Genomic DNA, 19,945 nt, shown 5'->3' with positions numbered 1-19,945 from the left:
TATTGAGGGTAACTATCTTAAAAAGGCTCACCAAATGAGACCATATAGGTAGAAATCAGAAACAAAAAAATGTGTTATCACTTTGCAGAGGGTGTATTACAGAGCTCCTAAGGATTAAGAGGAGATAGCGGAACAGGCAAATTACAGAGAGAAGTAATAAAAAGAGGCTCATAATACAAAGGAATTTCAATTTCCCAAATATTAACTGAGATGGCCTTAGAGCAGGTGTTCCCAACCTTTTTTTATGCCATTAACCTCTAACATTAACCAAGGCGTCCATGGACCCCAGGTTGAAAACCCCTGCCAGAAAGTAAAAAGATCAGAGGGGGTGGAATTTTTGAGATATGTCCAATAATTTTTTTAAAGAGGTATTTAGATAGTCTGCCAATGTAGGGATCATTCTTGAACTTATCTTGGGAATATAGCCAGTCAAGAGGAGGCACCGGCAGTGGGAGAGTATTTTGGAGACTGATTGTAACTCTGTATATTTCAAAGAGGTTATTGGAAAAAAATAGGGATGGACCTGGAATACGGGTCTTAAATTAGAGGAAAACCAATTTCATTGAAATAAGAAAGAACATGGCAAACTCAGACCAATAGTATTGCCACTTTATTAGGTACAGGAGGTAACGTTCATGGCCTTCTACTGCCATAGCCCATCCATTTCAAGGTTCAACGTGTTGCACATTCAAAAAAGATCTTCTGCACACCACTGTTGTAATGAGTGATTATTTGAGTTATTGTCGCATTCCTGTTAGCTTGAACCGGTCTGGTCATTCCTCTCTGAACTCTCATTAATAAGGCATTTTCACCCACAGAACTGTTGCTCCCTGGATGTTGTTTTTTTTTGTTTTAAGCACCTTTCTCTGTAAACTCTAGAGACTGTTGTGTGTGAAAATCCCAGAATATCAGCAGTTGCTGAGGTACTTGCACCAACAATCTTCCACGATCAAAGTCTCTTAGATCATATTTCTTTTCCATTCTGAAGTTTGATCTGAACAATAAATGAACCACTTGATCACGTCTGCATACTCCTATGCATTAAAATACTACCACAGACTGGCTAATTAAATATTTGCATTAACAAACAGGTGTACAGGTGTACCTAATAAAGTGGCCACTGAGGGTATAGTGTATAGAACATCTGCACAGTGGGAAACATTTAGAGGAGAAATCACGACATTTCAGGGCCAATGTATTCCAGTAAGGGTTAAAGCTAAAGGTATAAAGAATAAGGAACCCTGGATGACCAGGGATATTGAGGGAGGATAAAGAGAAATGAAGGAACCATATGGCAGTTATAGAGAACTAAAGACAAGGGTGGCCAAAGAAGAATATAACAAGTGTAGGGAGGTGCTTAACATGGAAATTAAGGAGACAAAGAGGGGTTCACAAAATAACTAGAAGGCAGTAATAAGGTAAATATGAAGGGATCTTATAAGTATATTAAAGTCAAAAGAAAAACAGGGAATGAGTACAACACATTATAGGAACAACAGGCACAACCTGCACATGGAGTCAGTGGGCATAGGTAAGGTTGTAAATGAATACCTTCCACTGATATTATAAAGGAAACAGACTTTGTATTTGAGGGATTTAGTGAAAAAGGTGACATACTAGTGCAAGTTTCCATAAATAAAAAAGGACATGTGCCTATTCCCTGGATGATTCAATATCTACTGATAAAATGGGGTATTTTCAGGACCGGTGGGCGCCACAAGGTCTTGAGTACATTCTGGATAGTGATTTACATGTTATAATTTGAAGTTGTCAATAGACTGTATGGTGATATTCTAATGATATGTTTTTTGTAATCACTAAATAATCCACATTTGGAAAAGGAAAAATATAAAAAGGACATGCTCAAGGTCTTAGTGAAATTGATAGATAAATCTCTAGGACTGGATGAGGTTTATTCTTAGCTGCAATGGGAGGCATGGAAAAAGACTGTTGGATCTCTGGCTGAGATCCTTAAATTTTCACTGGTACCAGATAACTGAAGGATGGCAGAAACCACCTTTCTTTTCAAGGAGCACAGCAGGGGAAAGCCTGGCAATTACAGACCTGTAAGTCTAACACCAGTAATAGGAAAGTTATCTTAAAAATTCTTAAGGGCAGGAGAAAAGGAGATGCAAGATGGCGCTAGTGAACCTTGGCAACATTCTGGGGCAGTGGACAATAATTCTCGATGTACATCTTTCAGATTACTCTCACTGCAAACTGCAGTATGTAAATTCCCTTTAAGCAATACAAAGTGTGATTGATAAGTTCATGGCCTAAGGTAGAAGGGGATGAGTTATCGTCTTTAACTTTCTGCATTTTCACTCAAAGAGTTGAACTGCATGTACATGTAACAAGAGCTGTATAACATCTGCTTCTACCTTAGGCCACAAACTTATCAATCACCCCTGCTGTGGACCACTTCTACAAAGAAGTGATTCATATGCTCCACGACATGTGTACATGTAGGAGGGAACTATGTTGAAAAGTAAATGTGCTAGGTTTTCTAAAATTGACTCCTTCTACCTTGGGCCACAAACTTATCAATCACCCCTTTTATAGTTTTAACTCAACTTAATGATTTACAGATTTCACGATCTTCTGAAGGACTCAGCAGACCAAGCACATATGGCACCTTTAGGTGGAAAAAAGTTCATCACCGTGGCCAAAGGCCATGCAGGAGGGAGGGACTTCAAGCCAAGCTGAAACAGAGGGATGAGGCCCCCTCTACCCAGTATCTTGTTAGCAAACATGCAGTTGCTGAAGAATAAAATAGAGGTCCTCAGGTCAAGACTGCTCTACTGGAGGGAAATAAGGGATTGTTCTATACTATGTCTGTACGAGACTTGCTGTCTCCAGTCATGCCAGATACAATGATCAATCTGGAATGTTTCTTGATTTACTGGATGAATCAAACTGCTGATTCAGAAAAGGCAACAGGTAGAAGTCTGTATTTCATGATAAACTCTCGATGGTGCTTTGATGTGGCGTTTTTGTCGAACTCGTATTCCCCCAACCTTGAACACCTAACGATCAAATGCCATCCGTCTATTTACCAAGGGGGCTCTCCTCCATAATCTTGACCACAGTTTACATACCACTGGCCGATTATAATCAAGCATTTGAGATACAGCACAAAACGAGAAACAGTCCATCCCAATGCATTTCAAATCATAGTCAGGGACTTCAACCAGACTTGTTTGAAGAAAACCCTGACAAATTACATTCAGTATATAACCTGTAGCACCAGAGGTCCTAACACACTAGATCACTGTTATACTAAAATAAGGGATGCTTACTGTTCTATGCTCAGACTGCACTTCAGTAAATTGGATCACCTGGCTGTCCTCCCACCTGCATATAGGCAGAGGCAAAAGATATTAGGACAACAAAGAGGAGGTCGCAGGAGGCAGAGGTGTGGCTACAGGATTGCTTCAAGTCAGTGGACTAGGACATGTTCAAGGATTCATCTGTGGATCTGTAAAATCACCATGGTTGTCACAAACTTTTATTAAAACAGTTATTGGTGAATGTGTTCTCACTAAATCATTCAGAGTCTTCCCCAGTCAGAAGCCCCGGATGAACCATGAGATCCATAATCTGCTGAGTGCCAGATCAAAAGTATTCAAGTCTGGTGAACAAGAAACTTACCAGAAGTCCAGGTATGATTTCTGGAAAGCCATTTCATAGGCAAAGTGGCAAGTCTGAACTAAACCTGAATCATCGAAGGATGCTTGGCAGTTGTGGCAGGGCTTGAATACTATCACCTCTTATAAAGATAAATCAAGCAACATAGGCAACAGCAGAACTTCGCTTCTAAATGAGTTCAATGCCTTCTAGGCTCGCTTTGACCATAAAAACATGGAGGAACCCTCATGAACTCCAACAGCCCCCAATAATTCTGTGATTTCAGTCTCTGAGGCCAAAGTGCGAGCAGCCTTCAGGAGGGTGAACTCATGAAAAGCATCCGACCCAGTTGGGGTATCTGAAAAGGCACAAAATACCTACGTTGATCAACTGGCTGGAGTGTTCACTGAGACTTTTAACCTCTTGCTTAAGCAATCTGAGGTCAAGCAGGCTTCAATTATACCTGTGCCTAAGAAGAATGTGATGACCTGCCTCAATGACTATCGTCCAGTAGCACTTACATCCACAGTGATGAAGTATTTTGAGAGGTCAGTGATGAAACCTATTAACTCCTGCCTGAGAAGTGACTTGGATCCACTCCAATTTGCCTACCTGAGCAACAGGTCCACAACAGATGCTACCTCATTGGCTCTTTATTCAACCCTGAAACATCTAGACGCAAAAATGCATATGTCCGGATGCTCATTATCAACTACAGATCAGCATTCAATACCACTCTGCCCTCAAAACTAATCAATAAGATCTAAGACCCTGGCCTCAATACATCTTTGTGCAATTGGATCCTGGATTACCTCACTTGCAGACCCTAGTCAGTTCGGATTGGCAATAACATCTCTTCCACGATCTCCATCAGCACAGGTGCAGCACAAGGCTGTGTGCTTAGCCTCCTGCTTTACTCACTTTACACTTATGATATGTAGCCAAGCACAGCTTCAATGCCATATTACTGATGGTAATACTGTCATAGGCTAAATCAAACATGGTGATGAATCAGCATATAGGAGGGAGATTGAAAATCTGTCTAAGTGGTACAATAACAACAATCTCTCACTCAATGTCAGCAAGACCAAGGAGCTGATTATTGACTTCAGGAAAAGAAAACAAGAGGTCCATGAGCCAGTCCTCAATGAAGGATCAGAGGTGGAGAGGGTCAGCAACTTTAAATTCCTCAGTGTTATTATTTCAAAGGACCTGTCCTGGGCGCAGAAGTGCTATTACAAAGAAAGCACAGCATGCCTTTACTTCCTTAGGAGTTTGCGAAGATTTAGCATGATATCTAAAACTGACAAACTTCTAAAACTTTGACATGTGTAGTGGAAAGCAGATTGACTGGCTACCTCCTGGTAAGGAAACACCAATGCCCTTGAATGGAAAAATCCTACAAAAAATCCATCACTGGTAAAGCTCTCCCCCCATTGAACACATCTAAATGAAACACTATTGTAGGAAAGCAGCAGCTATCATCGGGTAGCACCCCCCCCCCCCCAACCCCACCCAGGACATGCTCTCTCCTCACTGCTGCCATCAAGAAGGTACAGGAGCCTCAGAACTCATACCATCAGGTTCAGGAACAGTTACTACCTCTCAACCATCAGAACCAAAGGCGATAACTTCACTTGCCCCATCATTGAAATGTTCCCAAAACCTATGGACTCACTTTAAAGGGCTCTTCATTTCATATTATAGGCATTTATTGCTAACCTATTTATTATTTTTATTTATATCCTTTTGTATTTGCAGAGTTCTTGTCTGATATATCTACTAATTTTTTGAGAGGTAACCAAGTGTACTGATGAGGACAATGCAATAGAAATGGTTTACATGTATCTCAGCAAGGTGCCAGATGAGAGACTTGTTCAAAAGGTTACTGCCCATGGGTTCCAGAATAAATTGGCAAATTGGATCCAAAATTGGCTTTGCTGTAGAAAACAAGGGTGGTGAGAGAAGGTTGATTTTGTGATTGGCTGTCTGTGATTATAAATGTTCCACATAGATCAATGCTGACACCCTTGCTGTCAAGTAATATAGGTGAATATTCGAGAGAAGGAAGGAATGATTGATAAGTTTGCAGATAACATGAAGTTTCGTGGATATTTTGAGAATGTGGAGAAAAGTCTTAGGCTACTGAGAGATATTGATAATACGTACTGAAAGATGGCATATGGAGTTTAATCCAGATAACTATGAGGTGTTACATTTTGGAAGTACTAATTGAAGTATTGTGCAAGACCAAAGATCTTTGAAAATGGCAGTACAGGTAGATATTGTAATTAACAAGATATTTGATATATTTCATTAGAACATAAAACAGTACAGCACAGGAATAGACCCTTCGGTGTACTATATTGTGCCTAATTAATTAAACCATAAGACCATAAGACAAAGGAGCAGAAGTCAGCCATTCGGCCCATCGAGTCTGCTCTGCCATTTTATCATGAGCTGATCCATTCTCCCATTTAGTCCACTCCCTCACCTTCTCACCATAACCTTTGATGCCCTGGCTACTCAGATACTTATCAATCTCTGCCTTAAATACACCAAATGACTTGGCCTCCACTGCCGCCCGTGGCAACAAATTCCATAGATTTATCACCCTCTGGCTAAAAAAATTTCTTCGCATCTCTGTTCTGAATGGGTGCCCTTCAATCCTTAAGTCACGCCCTCTCGTACTAGACTCCCCCATCATGGGAAACAACTTTGCCACATCCACTCTGTCCATGCCTTTCAACATTCAAAATGCTTCTATGAGGTCCCCCCCATTTTTCTAAACTCCAAGGAATACAGTCCAAGAGCGGACAAACATTCCTCATATGTTAACCCTCCCATTCCCGGAATCATTCTACTGAATCGTCTCTGTACCTTCTCCAATGTCAGCACATCTTTTCTTAAATAAGGAGACCAAAACTGCCCACAGTACTCCAAGTGAGGTCTTACCAGTGCCTGATAGAGCTTCAACATCACATTCCTGCTCCTATACTCTATTCCCCTAGAAATGAATGCCAACATTGCACTCGCCTTCTTCACCACCGACTCAACCGGGAGGTTAACCTTATGGGTATCCTGCACGAGGACTCCCAAGTCCCATTGCATCTCAGAACTTTGAATTCTCTCCCCATTTAAGTAATAGTCTGCCCGTTTATTTCTTCTACCAAAGTGCACAACCATACACTTTCCAACATTGTATTTCATTTGCCACTTCTTTGCCCATTCTTCCAATCTATCCAAGTCTCTCTTGAGACTCTCTGTTTCCTCAGCACTACCGGTCCCTCCACTTATCTTTATATCATCAGCAAACTTAGCCACAAAGCCATCTATTCCATAATCCAAATCATTGATGTACAATGTAAAAAGAAGCGGCCCCAACATGGACCATAATTCCATGGGCTCTTATTTAGCAGCCTCGTGTGGCACCTTGTCAAAGGCCTTCTGAAAATCCAAATTTACAACATCCACTGCATCTCCTTTGTCTAACCTACTTGTAATTTCCTCAAAAAATTGTAATAGGTTTGTCAGGCAGGATTTTCCTTTAAGGAAACCATGCTGAGTTCTGCGTATCTTGTCATATGCCTCCAGGTACTCCATAACCTCATCCTTGACAACCGACTCCAACAACTTCCCAACCACCAATGTCAAGCTGCAGGTCTATAATTTCCTTTTTGCTTCCTTGTCCCCTTCCTAAATAGCTGAGTGACATTTGCAATCTTCCAGTCCTCCAGAACTATGCCAGAATCTATCGACTTTTGAAAGATCATTGCTAATGCCTCCGCAATCTCCACAGCTACTTCCTTCAGAACACAAGAGTGCATTCCATCTGGTCTGGGAGATTTATCTACCCTTAGACTATTCAGCTTCCTGCGTACTTTCTCTGTCATAATTGTGACTGTGCACACTTCTCTTCCAACACCCTTGAGCGTCCGGTATACTGCTGATGTCTTCCTCAGTGAAGACTGATGCAAAATACTCGTTCAGTTCCTCTGCCATCTCCTTATCTCCCATTACAATTTCTCCAGCATCATTTTCTATCGGTCCTGTATCTACTCTCACTTGTCTTTTGCTCTTTATATACTTGAAAAAGCTTTTAGTATCCTCTTTGATATTATTTGCTAGTTTCCTTTCATAGTTCATCTTTTCCTTCTTAATGACCTCCTTAGTTTCCTTTTGTAAGCTTTTAAAAACTTCCCAATCCTCTGTCTTCCCACTAATTTTTGCTTCCTTGTATGGCCTCTCCTTTGCTTTAACTTTGCCTTTGACTTCTCTTGTCAGCCACGGTTGCATCCTTTTTCCATTCAAAAATTTCTTCTTTTTTGGAATATATCTGTCTTGTACCTTCCTCACTTCTCACATAAACTCCAGCCACCGCTGCTCTGCTGTCATTCCCACTAGTGTCCCTTTCCAGTCATCTTTGGCCAGATCCTCTCTCATGCCACTGTAATTTCCTTTACTCCACTGAAATACCAACACATCCGATTTCGGCTTCTCTTTTTCAAATTTCACAGTAAACTCAATCATGTTATGATCACTGCCTCCTAAGGGTTCCTTCACCTCAATCTCTCTAATCACCTCCGGTTCATTACACAATACCGAATCCAGTACAGTCGATCCCCTAGTGGGCTCAACAACAAGCTGTACTAAAAAGCCATCTCACAGACATTCTACAAATTCTCTCTCTTGGGATCCAGTGCTGACCTGATTTTCCCAATCCACTCGCATGTTAAAGTCCCCCACAATTATCATAACACTGCCCTTCTGACAAGCCTTTCTATTTCCTGTTGTAATTTGTAGTCCACATCACTGCAGCTGTTTGGAGGCCTGTATATAACTGTCATCAGGGTCCTTTTACCCCTGCGATTTCCTAGCTCAACCCATAAAGATTCTGCACCTTCCGATCCTATGTCACCGCTTTCTAATGATTTGATATCATTTCTTACCAATAAAGCCACGCTACCCCCTCTGCCTACCTGCCTATCCTTCCGATACACCGTGTATCCTTGGACGTTCAGCTCCCAGAGACGTGCATCCTTTAGCCATGTCTCAGTGATGGCCACAATATCATACCTGCCAATCTGGAGCTGTACGACAAGATCATCCACCTTAATCCTTATGCTGCGTGCATTTAAGTATAACACCTTAAGACTAGTATTTGGTACTTTTTGCTTTGATTGCACTGCAACTCATCCCAATGGCCGCAAATTTACCCCATCACCTGCCTGTCTTTCCTGACATCTTTACTGCTCACTATCTTAGATTTATTTCTGTTTTCCCCTTCCTCCACTTTATCATTCTGGTTCCCAACCCCCTGCCAAATTAGTTTAAACCCTCCCTAACAGCTCCATTAAACCTTCCCGCCAGGATATTGGTCCCCTTCAGGTTCAGGTGTAACTCATCCATTTTGAACAGGTCATACTTACCCCAGAAGAGATCCCAATGATCCAAGAATCTGAAGCCCTGACCACTGCACCAGTCTCTCAGCCACACATTTATCTGCCTGATCCTACTATTCTTGCCCTTGCTAGCACGTGGCACAGGTAGCAATCCCGAGATTACTACCCTCGAGGTCCTGCTTCTCAGCTTCCTTCCTAACTCCCAGAAATCTCTCTTCAGGACCTCCTCCCTTCTCTTATCTATGTCATTGGTACCAACATGTACCAAGACAACTTGGCTGCTTGCCCTCTCACTTCAGAATATTCTGGACCCGATCCGAGACATCCCATACCCTGGCACCTGGGAGGCAACACACCATGCAGGTATCACTATCAGGCTCACAGAATCTCCTGTCTGTTCCCCTGACTATGGAATCCCCTATGACTACCGCATTCCTCTTCTCCCTCCTTCCCTCCTGCACAACAGCGCCAGGCTCAGTGCCAGAGACCCGGTCACTGTGGGCGTCCCCTGTCAGGTGATCCTCCTCAACAGCATCCAGAACAAGATACTTGTTGCTGAGGGGGACAGCCACAGGGGCACTCTCCACTATCGGGGCATTTTCCTTCCCCCTCCTGACAGTCACCCAGATTTCTGACCCCTGTAGCCTAGGGATGACTACCTCCCTGTAGCTCCTGTCTATCACCTCTTCACTTTCCCTAATAAGCAGTAGGTCATCAAGCTGCAGCTGCAGATCCCTAACACGGTCTCTGAGGAGCTGCATCTCGGTGCACATGGTGCAGATGTGGCCATCAGGGAGGCTGGAGGTCTCCCAGGATTCCCACATCTGACACCCTGAACAAACCACTAACCCTGCAGGCATGCTATCTAATTCTATAGGAATGAAACAGGAAAAATAAGTCTACTCACCCACATACCTCGCCAAACAGATGAACTTTTTAAACTGTTAGCTCGTACTGTTAGCTGTGAGAGCCCTGCTGTTCCTGTCTGTATGGGCCGAATCGGCAAGGGGAAGAAAAAGAGTTGGAGCCTCGCGCTTGCCTCTTCCTGTTACCACCAAAGCCCTACACTCTGCTACCACTCACCCCGCTGCCCGCTGTATAGGGTGGTCCCCTTTTTAAACTCTCCACGCTGTCCTGTCTACGTCACGTGCCTGTGCAGTCTTGTCCTTCTTGCACTCGAAGAAGTTTTTTAAAAAACTGCCTTCCTTCAGAATTCAGCTCCCACGCCGCTCTGCTTGTCCCGATCCAAAAGAGAGCCATTGAAACCTATGACATCTAATTAAACTAATGACACCTAAATGAACTAACATCATGCTTGCATATGGTCCAGATCCATCCATTCTCTGCACATTCATGTGCCTATCTAAAAACATCTTAATTGCCTCCATCATACCTGCCTCCAATACCACCTCCTGGCACTACACTCCAGACACCTACCACTCTAAATCTTTAGAGAAAAAACTTGCACATGCGTCTCTGAACTGCCCCCACACCTTAAATCAATGGTCCCCAATCACCGGGCCCCAAAGCATGTGCTGCCGGGCCGCGAGGAAACTATATGATTTGGCGATATGAAACGATATGGGTCAGCTGTACCTTTCCTCATTCCCTGTCACGCCCACTGTTGAGCTTGAACGCACGCGAGGTCATAACCCATGCCGGAGGTCATCAGCTAGTATGAGTGAAAAAACAAACGTTGTTTGAGAATTTCTTTGGAAGAGGACATAAAAGGCCTAACGATGATGATAACGCAGAGGCAGCTGAGGCAGAGACTGCAAAAAAAAAGCTTCCTTCAACAAAAAATACGACAAGTCCTACATAAAAAATGGCTTTATTGCGACCAGTGACTCTCACGCTCTCAGCCCCCTGTGTGTGATATGTGGAGACAAGCTGTCCAATGAGGCAATGAAGCCCTCAAAACTGCTTCGGCACCTTGAGTCCAAGCACCCTGCACTTAAAGACAAACCCGTTGAGTTTTTTGAGTGGTAAAAACGTGAGCAAGCGTGACAGAAGCAAGTACTGAGAGCCACCACCTCCACAAATGCTGCTGCTCTGAGAGCGTCGTACTTAGTGGCCAGCAATATTGCTAAGGCTAAGAAGCCTTTCACTGTTGGTGAAGAATTGATTCTGCCTGTCGCCAAGGGCATGTGCTGTGAACTGTTGGGAGAAGCTGCAGCCAACAAGATCGCACAGGTTTCTCTTTCAGCTGCCGCAGTTTCAAGCAGAATTGATGACATAGCGGAGGACATCGAAGCACAGTTGTTGGAACAGCTTAAGAAGTCACCATGGTATGCCATCCAGGTCGATGAGACTACCGATGTCGACAACAAGGCAATGCTGCTAGTTTACGTGCAATATATATTTCAAGACGATGTTCAGGAGGATATGTTGTGTGCACTGCTACTACCAACTAACACAACTGGGGCAGAACTATTCAAGTCTTTGAATGACTTCAAGTTTGCCTGACATGTAGTCATTCAAAGACTTCAGGAGGATATGACCATTCTGTGTTGGAATGTGCACAGACGGGGCTGCAGCTATGGTTGGACGGCTGTCTGGTCCGAGTCAAAGAGGTTGCTCCTGAATGCCAGTCTATACACTGTGTCACACACAGGGAAATGCTGGCTAGCCAAAAAATGTCACCTGATCTTAACAGCGTATTGAGTGACGTTGTTGAAGTTATCGATCATGTCAAAGCAAAAGCCCTTAACTTACGTCTGTTTGAGCAGCTTTGCGAGGAAATGGATGCAGAGCACAAACGACTTCTCCTACACACTGAAGTCAGGTGGCTATCAAAGGGGAGAGCCCTGGCCAGGGTTTTTGAGTTAAGAGAGCAGCTGCAGAGATTTCTTTCGGGAAAAAGTCACCACTGGCAGCACACTTCAGTGACAAGGAGTGGATAGCAAAAGTCGCTTATCTGTGTGACATGCTCCATGAACTCAATTTGTCACTTCAGGGGAGAATGACAACTGTCTTCAAGTTGGTAGATAAAGTGTCTGCTTTCAAAACCAAACTGGAACGTGGGGACGGCGAGTGGACAGGGGCATATTTGGCATGTTCCCAACATTAGCTGGGATTTTGGGGGAGACTGAGGCTGCACCGTCTTTCTCACAGCTGGTGCGCGATCACCTAACTTCGCTGTCGACGGAATTCGAGCCTTACTTCCCAACCGCAAATGACCCAAGACGTGCAAATTTTGGGTCCGTGACTCATTTGTGAATGTCCCCGGTGAATCATCCATGTCAGCGCGGGAAGAAGACCAACTCCTCGAGCTTGCAAATGACGGTGGGCTGAAAAGTATGTTTGACAAAACATCTCTGCCAGCATTCTGGATCAAAGACAAGGCTGAATACCTTGAGATAGCCACGAAAGCACTGCAAACTTTGCTTCAATTTCCAACATCATATCTTTGTGAAGCAGGATTTTCTGCAATGAATGCAACGAAAACTAAATTGTGGAATAGACTGGACATAAGGAACCCTCTTTGAGTATCGCTGTCTCCCATCACCCCTCGATGGGACCGTCTTGTTGCAGGGAAACAAGCCCAGGGCTCTCACTGATTCAGCGATATTGGGTTGCCAAATGTCCCGTATTAGCCGGGACATCCCGTATTATTGGGCTAAATTGGTTTGTCCCATACAAGATCGCCCTTGTCCCGTATTTCCCCCGCTAAGGTAGAGCGTTCCTATGAAACCTTTCGTACTGAAATGGCATAAAGCGAAGAAGCAATTACCATTAATTTATATGGGAAAATTTTTTGAGCATTCCCAGACCCAAAAAATAACCTACCAAATCATACCAAGTAACACATAAAACCTAAAATAACACTGACATATAGTAAAAGCAGGAATGATATGATAAATACACAGCCTATATAAAGTAGAAATGATGTATGTACAGTGTAGTTTCACTGAGCAGAATCGCCAAAAACGATTTGTAGAAAACAAATTGGCACGTACACGCATGCGCATGGCACTCATGCACACACAGGTACCCGTGCAAGGCTTCATGGTTATGGTAGTCTTTCTCGGGGCAAACACAGTGAGAAAGTTGGCAAACCCCCCCCCCCCACCCCGGTCGGCCGGTCCGCAAGAATATTGTCAATATCAAACCAGTCCGCGGTGCAAAAAAGGTTGGGGACCCCTGCCTTAAATACATGTCCGCCAGTATTAGGCATTTTGATCCTGGAAAAAAGATGGCATCTGTCTGCCTTCTCTATATTTGTCAAAATTTTACAAATTTCTATCAGAATTCCCCCTGCTTCTGCTGCTCCAGAAAAAAAACTAAGTTTGTCCAATCTCTCCTTATAGCACATGTCTCTAATCCAATAGGCATACTGGTAAACTCTTCAACTCTCTCCTAAGCCTTCACCCCCTTTCTATAATGGGGCAAGCAGAATTGAATGCAACACTCCAGATGTGGAATAATGAGTGTTTTATAAAGCTGCAACAAAACTTCCTAACTCTTGAACTTAATGTTTCAACTGATAGAGGCAAGCATGCTCTATACTACCTTATCAACTAGTGTGGCAATTTTCAGTGAGCTGTAGAAATCGGACTCCACGATATCTCTGTACGCCAATGCTTTTACTTTTCTTGTCATTAACTGTGTACTTTCCCTTTACACTTGATCTCCCAAAGTACAACACTTCACACCTGCCTGAATTAAACACCATCTGCCATTTCTTCACTATATCTGCAGCTGATTGATATCTTGCTCTCTCTTTTGGCAACCTTGAACACTATCCTATTATTCAGGGTACAGGACACTGAACCAGGGAGGTTGCAGAAGAGATTCACCAGGATACAGCCTGGGACAGAACATTTCAATTATGAAGATTCAAAAGACTTGGTCTGTTTTCCCAGAACAAAGTATGTTATGATGGGATATGATTAAGGAGTATAAAATTATGAGGGTACAGATTAGATTAGATTATGTGGACACTCAGTCCTTGGTTATTGTCATTTAGAAATGCATGCATGCATTAAGAAATGATACAATATTCCTCCAGAGTGATATCACAAAAAAAACAAGACAAACCAAAGACTAACACTGATAAGACCACATAATTATAACATATAGTTACAGCAGTGCAAAGCAATACCATAATTTGATAAAGAGCAGACCATGGGAACAGTAAAAAAAGTCTCAAAGTTCCGATCAACTCTCAATAGTCCCCGATAGCAGGCGGCCGAAGGGAGAAACTCTCTCTGCCATAAACCACCAGGCACCGACAACTGTTGATGCATTGAAAGCACCTGACCACAGCCGACTCTGAGTCCGTCCGAAAACCTCGAGCCTCCGACTAGCCCTTCGACACCGAGCACTGAGCACCATCTCTGCTGAGCGCTTCGACCCCATCCCGGCCACTGAGCAACAAGCAAAGCTGAGGATTCGAGGCCTTCCCCTCCGGAGATTCTGGATCACACAATAACAGTGGCAGTGAAAAAGGCATTTCAGAAGTTTCTCCAGATGTTCCTCCATTCCCTCACGTCTGTCTCCATCAAATCAGGATTGTGCACGGCACCCTACTTGACAGATTACAGATATTATTCACCGGAGTGGCCGCGCAAGCTGCGTCACGCCGCCATCTTCTCCTCCTCCTCCAGGGATAGACTTCAGGAATCTTTACTCTCATCAAAGGTAATACCAATTTCTAGAATACTAGAAAACTAGAAAACAGGGAACTACCTGCCAGAAAACTTAACTTCAGTTGTAGGGAAGTTACTAGAGGAAATTCTGAGGAACAAGATCTAGTACCAACTTTTGGATAGTCAAAGCCTGATCAGGAATAATCAGTTTGGTTTTGTGCAATGGAGGTCATGTCTGGCGAATCCTTTGGAGTTTTCAAAGAATTAACTAAGAGGATAGATGAAGGCAAAGCCATGGAAGTTGTCCAAATAAACTTTGGTAAGGTCCTTCACAAGGGTCTGCAGGCAGGCTGGTCTAGAAGATTTGGTCATACGTGATATAGGGGAAAATATAGGTAGATTCAGAATTGACTCAATGATAGGAAGCAGAGGGTAGCAGTTGAAGGTTGATTCTCCGATTGGAGGCCTGTAACTGGTGAGTTGCCTCAGGGGTCAGTGTTGGAATCTGTTCTTCATTATGTATGAACATGAACGTACATGGCACGAATGGCAAGTTTGCTGTTGAGACTAAATCAGGGGATTTTGTCAATAATGAAGCAGGCTGCAATAAATTGCAAAAAGATTTAGATCAGTTGGAGAGATGGGATAAGGAATAGCAAATGAATTTCAACTTAGACAAGTGTAAGATGATGCATTTTGGATAGTCAAACCAGGGCAAGACTTATATAGTGATAAGCAAGTCATTGATGAGTGTTGTGAAACACAGGGACCTGGGAGTACAAGTGTACTGAGCATTGAGTTTAGGAGACATTATATTGCAATTATATAAGTCTTTGGTGAAACTGTACTTGGAATATTGTTCACAGCTTTGGTCACCCTGTAATAGGAAGATCATTGTCAAGCTGAAGAGGTTGCAGTAGATTTATGAGGGTGCTGCCTGGACTAAAAGGTCTGGGTTATAGGAATAGGTTGGCCACACTGGATTTTTATTCCCTGGAGTGCATAAGAATGAGGGATGACTTCATAGGTTTATAAAATCATGAGGGATATGCATAAGATGGACAGTCAAAGTCTTTTCCTCAGGGTTGAGAGGTCTAAAATTGGAGGAAACTGAAGCAATTTGAGAAGGGAAGATTTAAAAGATTTATGAGGTATCTTTTTCATGCAGAGGGTAGTGCATGCCTGAAATGTACTGCCAGAGAAAGTATTCGAGGCAGGTACAATTGTAACATTTAAGGGGGATTTGAGTAGGTACATGGAGGGAAGGTGCATAGAGGGTTATGGACCAAATGTGAAGCATGCTGAATTTGATATGGTCCAGTTGGAACATTGCTGATTTTTAACATTGCCCCAGGACATACATATATTTAGCTGCTAAGGCTAGAAGCTTAAAATTTACTCTCTAACCTAAGCTACTCAGGCTGTATCTGAGATACTTCTCTATCCCCTTTAAAGATTGTTTCTTATCTCTTAGACTAATCTTGATTATCTTAGGTGTAAATTTTGCTTAATAAATCTTGATGTCCAATGAAAATAAAACCTCATACAGATTTCTGTAAAAATCCATCTATTCATAAAATAGTTGTTGTTATTGCTTTCCTGATGAATTTTTACCTTCAACATCTTTGAGTAACTTGCTTTCAAAACATTGATCACAGCCCTGCAATTTTGTCCTCTAAGTTGCTCTATGATGGAATTGAATTTCGCAGACATACATTTCCAGTATTCCAGCTCAGTCAGAGGGCCTGAATTTTCAGCCTCTTTTCTGACTTGATTACTTTGTTCTAGAACCTGTAAATAAAATGCACAAAAATCTTCATGCTTTGTAGCCCTTCTGAACTAATATTTGAATTGTCTATAATAAGTAGTAATCATAACTTTGTATTGCCACAAAAAATCCAATCCACTTTTTAGACAATGACTTAACTAGATGATAAGAAAATACTCACTTCAAGTCAATGATGGTTCTTAATATTCTGTAAATGGATAGTTGAATTTCTGGAGGATGCAAATTAATCTGGAGATGGTGCCAATAGTCTTCTTTTTATTTTTATTTAGCGATACTACTTGGAACAGACCCTTGCGACCCACTAAGCCATGCAACCCAGTTACCCACCAATTTAACCCAAACCTAATCACAGGAGAATCTACAATAATTAATTAACCTACTAACAGGTACATCTTTAGACTGTGGGAGGAACCAGAGCACCTGGAGGAAACCCATGCGCACATGGAAAGAACGTACTAACTTTCTCACAGAAGCCACCAAAATTGAACTCTAAACTCTGACATCCTCTGTTATAATAGGATGCAATCTTGTAAACTTTAGAAAAAAGTTTTCAGATAAGCAGTAGTAAAACAAAATCTAACATTATAGGCCAAGAAATCAATCTGATATGCTTGTAGAATGCATTCACCTGTTTTGTTACAGTCTAAAGCAGGTGGTGATGGTGGGTCAGAGAAATCAAAGAAAAAGTCTCTTAGATAAAGATTGGATCAAGTCACAATTTTCCTACTTAATAATGTGCCCATCTTAAAAACCTCTAGTATGCCATACTTGTATCTGCTTTCATTACCAGACTTGGTAGTGCACTCCAGCACCTACTGCTCTCTGTGTAAAAAAACTTATCCCACCCATCCCCTTTAAACTTTCCTCCCACTCACCTTAAAGCTATAACTTCTATATTCATCATTTCTATCCTAGGAAAAAGATTCTGGCAATCAACATATGCCTCTCATAATTTTATAAACTTCTATCATGTCTCTTCAGGCACCAATATTCCAGAGAAAACAATCTAAGTTTGGCCAAACCCCCCTTCTAGCTAATACCCTCTAGTCCAGTGAACATCCTGATAAACTTCTGCTGCAGCCTCTCCAAAGCTGTAACAGCCTTCCTGCAATGGAGCCACTGTGTAAAATGCTCCAAGTGTAAGCTAACAAAAGTTTTATACAACTGCATCATGACTTCCTGACTCTTATACTCCTTGCGTTAAAATAGACACATCTCAAATCATCGGTATGAGCGCATCCCTTCTCTATCACCTGCCTATTCTCCTTCTTGAACTGTCTCCAAGCTTTCTCTATTTGTGAGCCAACCATCCCTTCCTCTGTCTCTTCAGTTTGGCTCCCACCCCCAGCAATTCTAATTTAGACTCTCCCCAATAGCCTTAGCAAACCTCCCCACGAGGATATTGCTCCCCCCCCCCCCGATTTAAGTGCAACGCATCCTTTTTGTACAGGTCACACTTGCCCCAAAAGAGGTCCCAATGATCCAGAACTCTGAATCCCTGCCCCCTGCTCCAATCTCTCAACCACGTCTTTATCCTCCACCCCATTCTATTCCAATACTCACTGTCATGTGGCACAGGCAGTAATCCCAAGATTACTACCTTTGCAGTCCCGCTTCTCAACTTCCTTCCTATCTCCCTGTAGCCTGCTTTCAGGACTTCCTCCCTTTTCCTACCTATGTCGTTGGTATCAATATGTACCACGACCTCTGGCTGTTCTCCTTCCTACTACAGGATGTCGTGGACGCGATCAGAAACATCCCAGACCCTGGCACCTGGGAAGCAAACTACCATCCGTGTTTCTTTCCTGCGTCCACAGAATCGCCTGTCTGACCCCCTAACTATAGAGACCCCACAGACAATGTTTTCAGAAAGCTCTCGCTAGCCTCCTCCTTGCAGGCCCCGATGATCCTCCTTTCAAGAGGGGTGTTGGTCCCCACCAGAATTGAAACGCTGCCCTTCTCAACAGGGTCCGGACAAATCAGCATCAATGTATAAAGGACCTCAGACACTCCCACACCGGCCTCCAAGAACTACAACTTCACTGACAAATAACCGTTGTACGGATAATCACTAGCACTAAGCCCCCAGATCTCCAGTGCCCTGAATGGGGTCAATGGTAAATGCTTCAGATACCGGTTGTAAAACGAATGGTACAACAACGTGACTTGCGACCTGGTGTCGAGTATGGCCTTAGTATAGATACCCTCTATCCATAGCGACACACTGGAGCATGGTCTCACTAAGCCTTCAGGAATAGGGCCTTTTGCTTTCAGAGGTTCCTTGGTATATTAGAACGTGTTCCCAGAGACACCAGGCCATTCCCTCACTGGGTCTCCTCTAAGTTTTCCCAACGACTCTCTCTGCTTAGGTACCCGGGGGCTCACTCTCCTTCTGGCATGACTCCAGCTGCCAGCAGCCTTCCACACTGTTCGTCCCCTTGGGGATCCGCCCCCCCAATCATATAGGGGGGAGGGGTCACACCCACTGATAACAGCCGAAACATCTCTGTTCTCAAATCTGCCATAATCTCCTCTACCGCTCCCCAGGGTATGTTATCCTTGGCCACTTCACTGCAGGAGACTACTACCGAGGACTGTGCCCTGCTGATGGATGCTTCCCGCACCTCCAAAACATTTTCCTCTTCCTGTACCTCTCTGATCATCTCAACAAAAGATGGAGGGGGGTGCATCTTACGAGACTGTCGGAGACCCCAAGTAATCAGGTCCTGGGGCTCTATGTTTCTATACTCTATATGCCCCTAGCAATGAAGACTAGTATGCCAAATGCCTTCTTTACCACTCTATCTACATGCATTACCAATTTCAGAGGGCTATAATCTTAGACCACAAGATCCCTTTATAGATCAATGCTGTTGAGAGTCCTTCCATTAACTGTATACTTTCCCCATATATTTGATATCCCAAAGTTCAAATTAATCTCGTATTTGCCCAGATTAATCTCCACCTGCCATTTCTTCACCCATAACTGTAATTGGTCTTTACCCTGCTGTATCCTGCAGAGGCGTTCTTCACTGTCCTCAACTCAACTAATTTTTACTTTGAACTAACCAACCATTCTAAGCTAATTCCACTTGCCTGCATTTGACCCATATTCCTTGGAACCTTACCTTTCCACATACCTTCCCAAATTACTTTTAATTGTTATTATTACACCAGCTTCAACTACTTCCTTTGGCAGCTCCTTCCATATATGTATGTGGAAAAGGTTAGTTCCTACATAATCTTTCCACTCTGACTTAAACCTATGATCCTCTATTTCTGGAAACCATGGGAAATGACAAATGATGAAATAACTATCCTACCTACGGCCCTAATAGCTACTATGTAATCACCCCTCCATCTCCTTTGCTCCAAAGAAGAAAGTCCTAGAAACTGCTCCCTAAAACTCAGTTCTTTGAGTCCTGGCAACATCCTTGAAAATCTTCAGCGTAGTTTTTCAGATTAAAGGCAACTCTCGTAGAGTAGAGTGACCGAATCTGAATACAATACTCCAAGTCCTGCTTCATCAATGTGAG

General features: G+C 43.0%; 1 protein-coding gene across 1 annotated transcript in view; it reads right to left on the bottom strand.

Moving 5' to 3' along the window:
- LOC134357440 (dynein axonemal heavy chain 8-like) overlaps positions 1-19,945 on the bottom strand; it is a 1,088,497-nt gene that overhangs the window by 1,022,503 nt on the left and 46,049 nt on the right. The window contains exon 7 of the mRNA XM_063069028.1: positions 16,235-16,411. Coding sequence (XP_062925098.1) covers positions 16,235-16,411 — 177 coding nt within the window. The remainder of the gene's footprint in view (positions 1-16,234; positions 16,412-19,945) is intronic.

This window comes from Mobula hypostoma, chromosome 2 (assembly GCF_963921235.1).
Source record: "Mobula hypostoma chromosome 2, sMobHyp1.1, whole genome shotgun sequence".
Taxonomy (NCBI): Eukaryota; Metazoa; Chordata; class Chondrichthyes; order Myliobatiformes; family Myliobatidae; genus Mobula; species Mobula hypostoma.
Note: the sequence above shows the minus strand (reverse complement) of the source record. Positions and strands in the feature narration are given on the sequence as shown.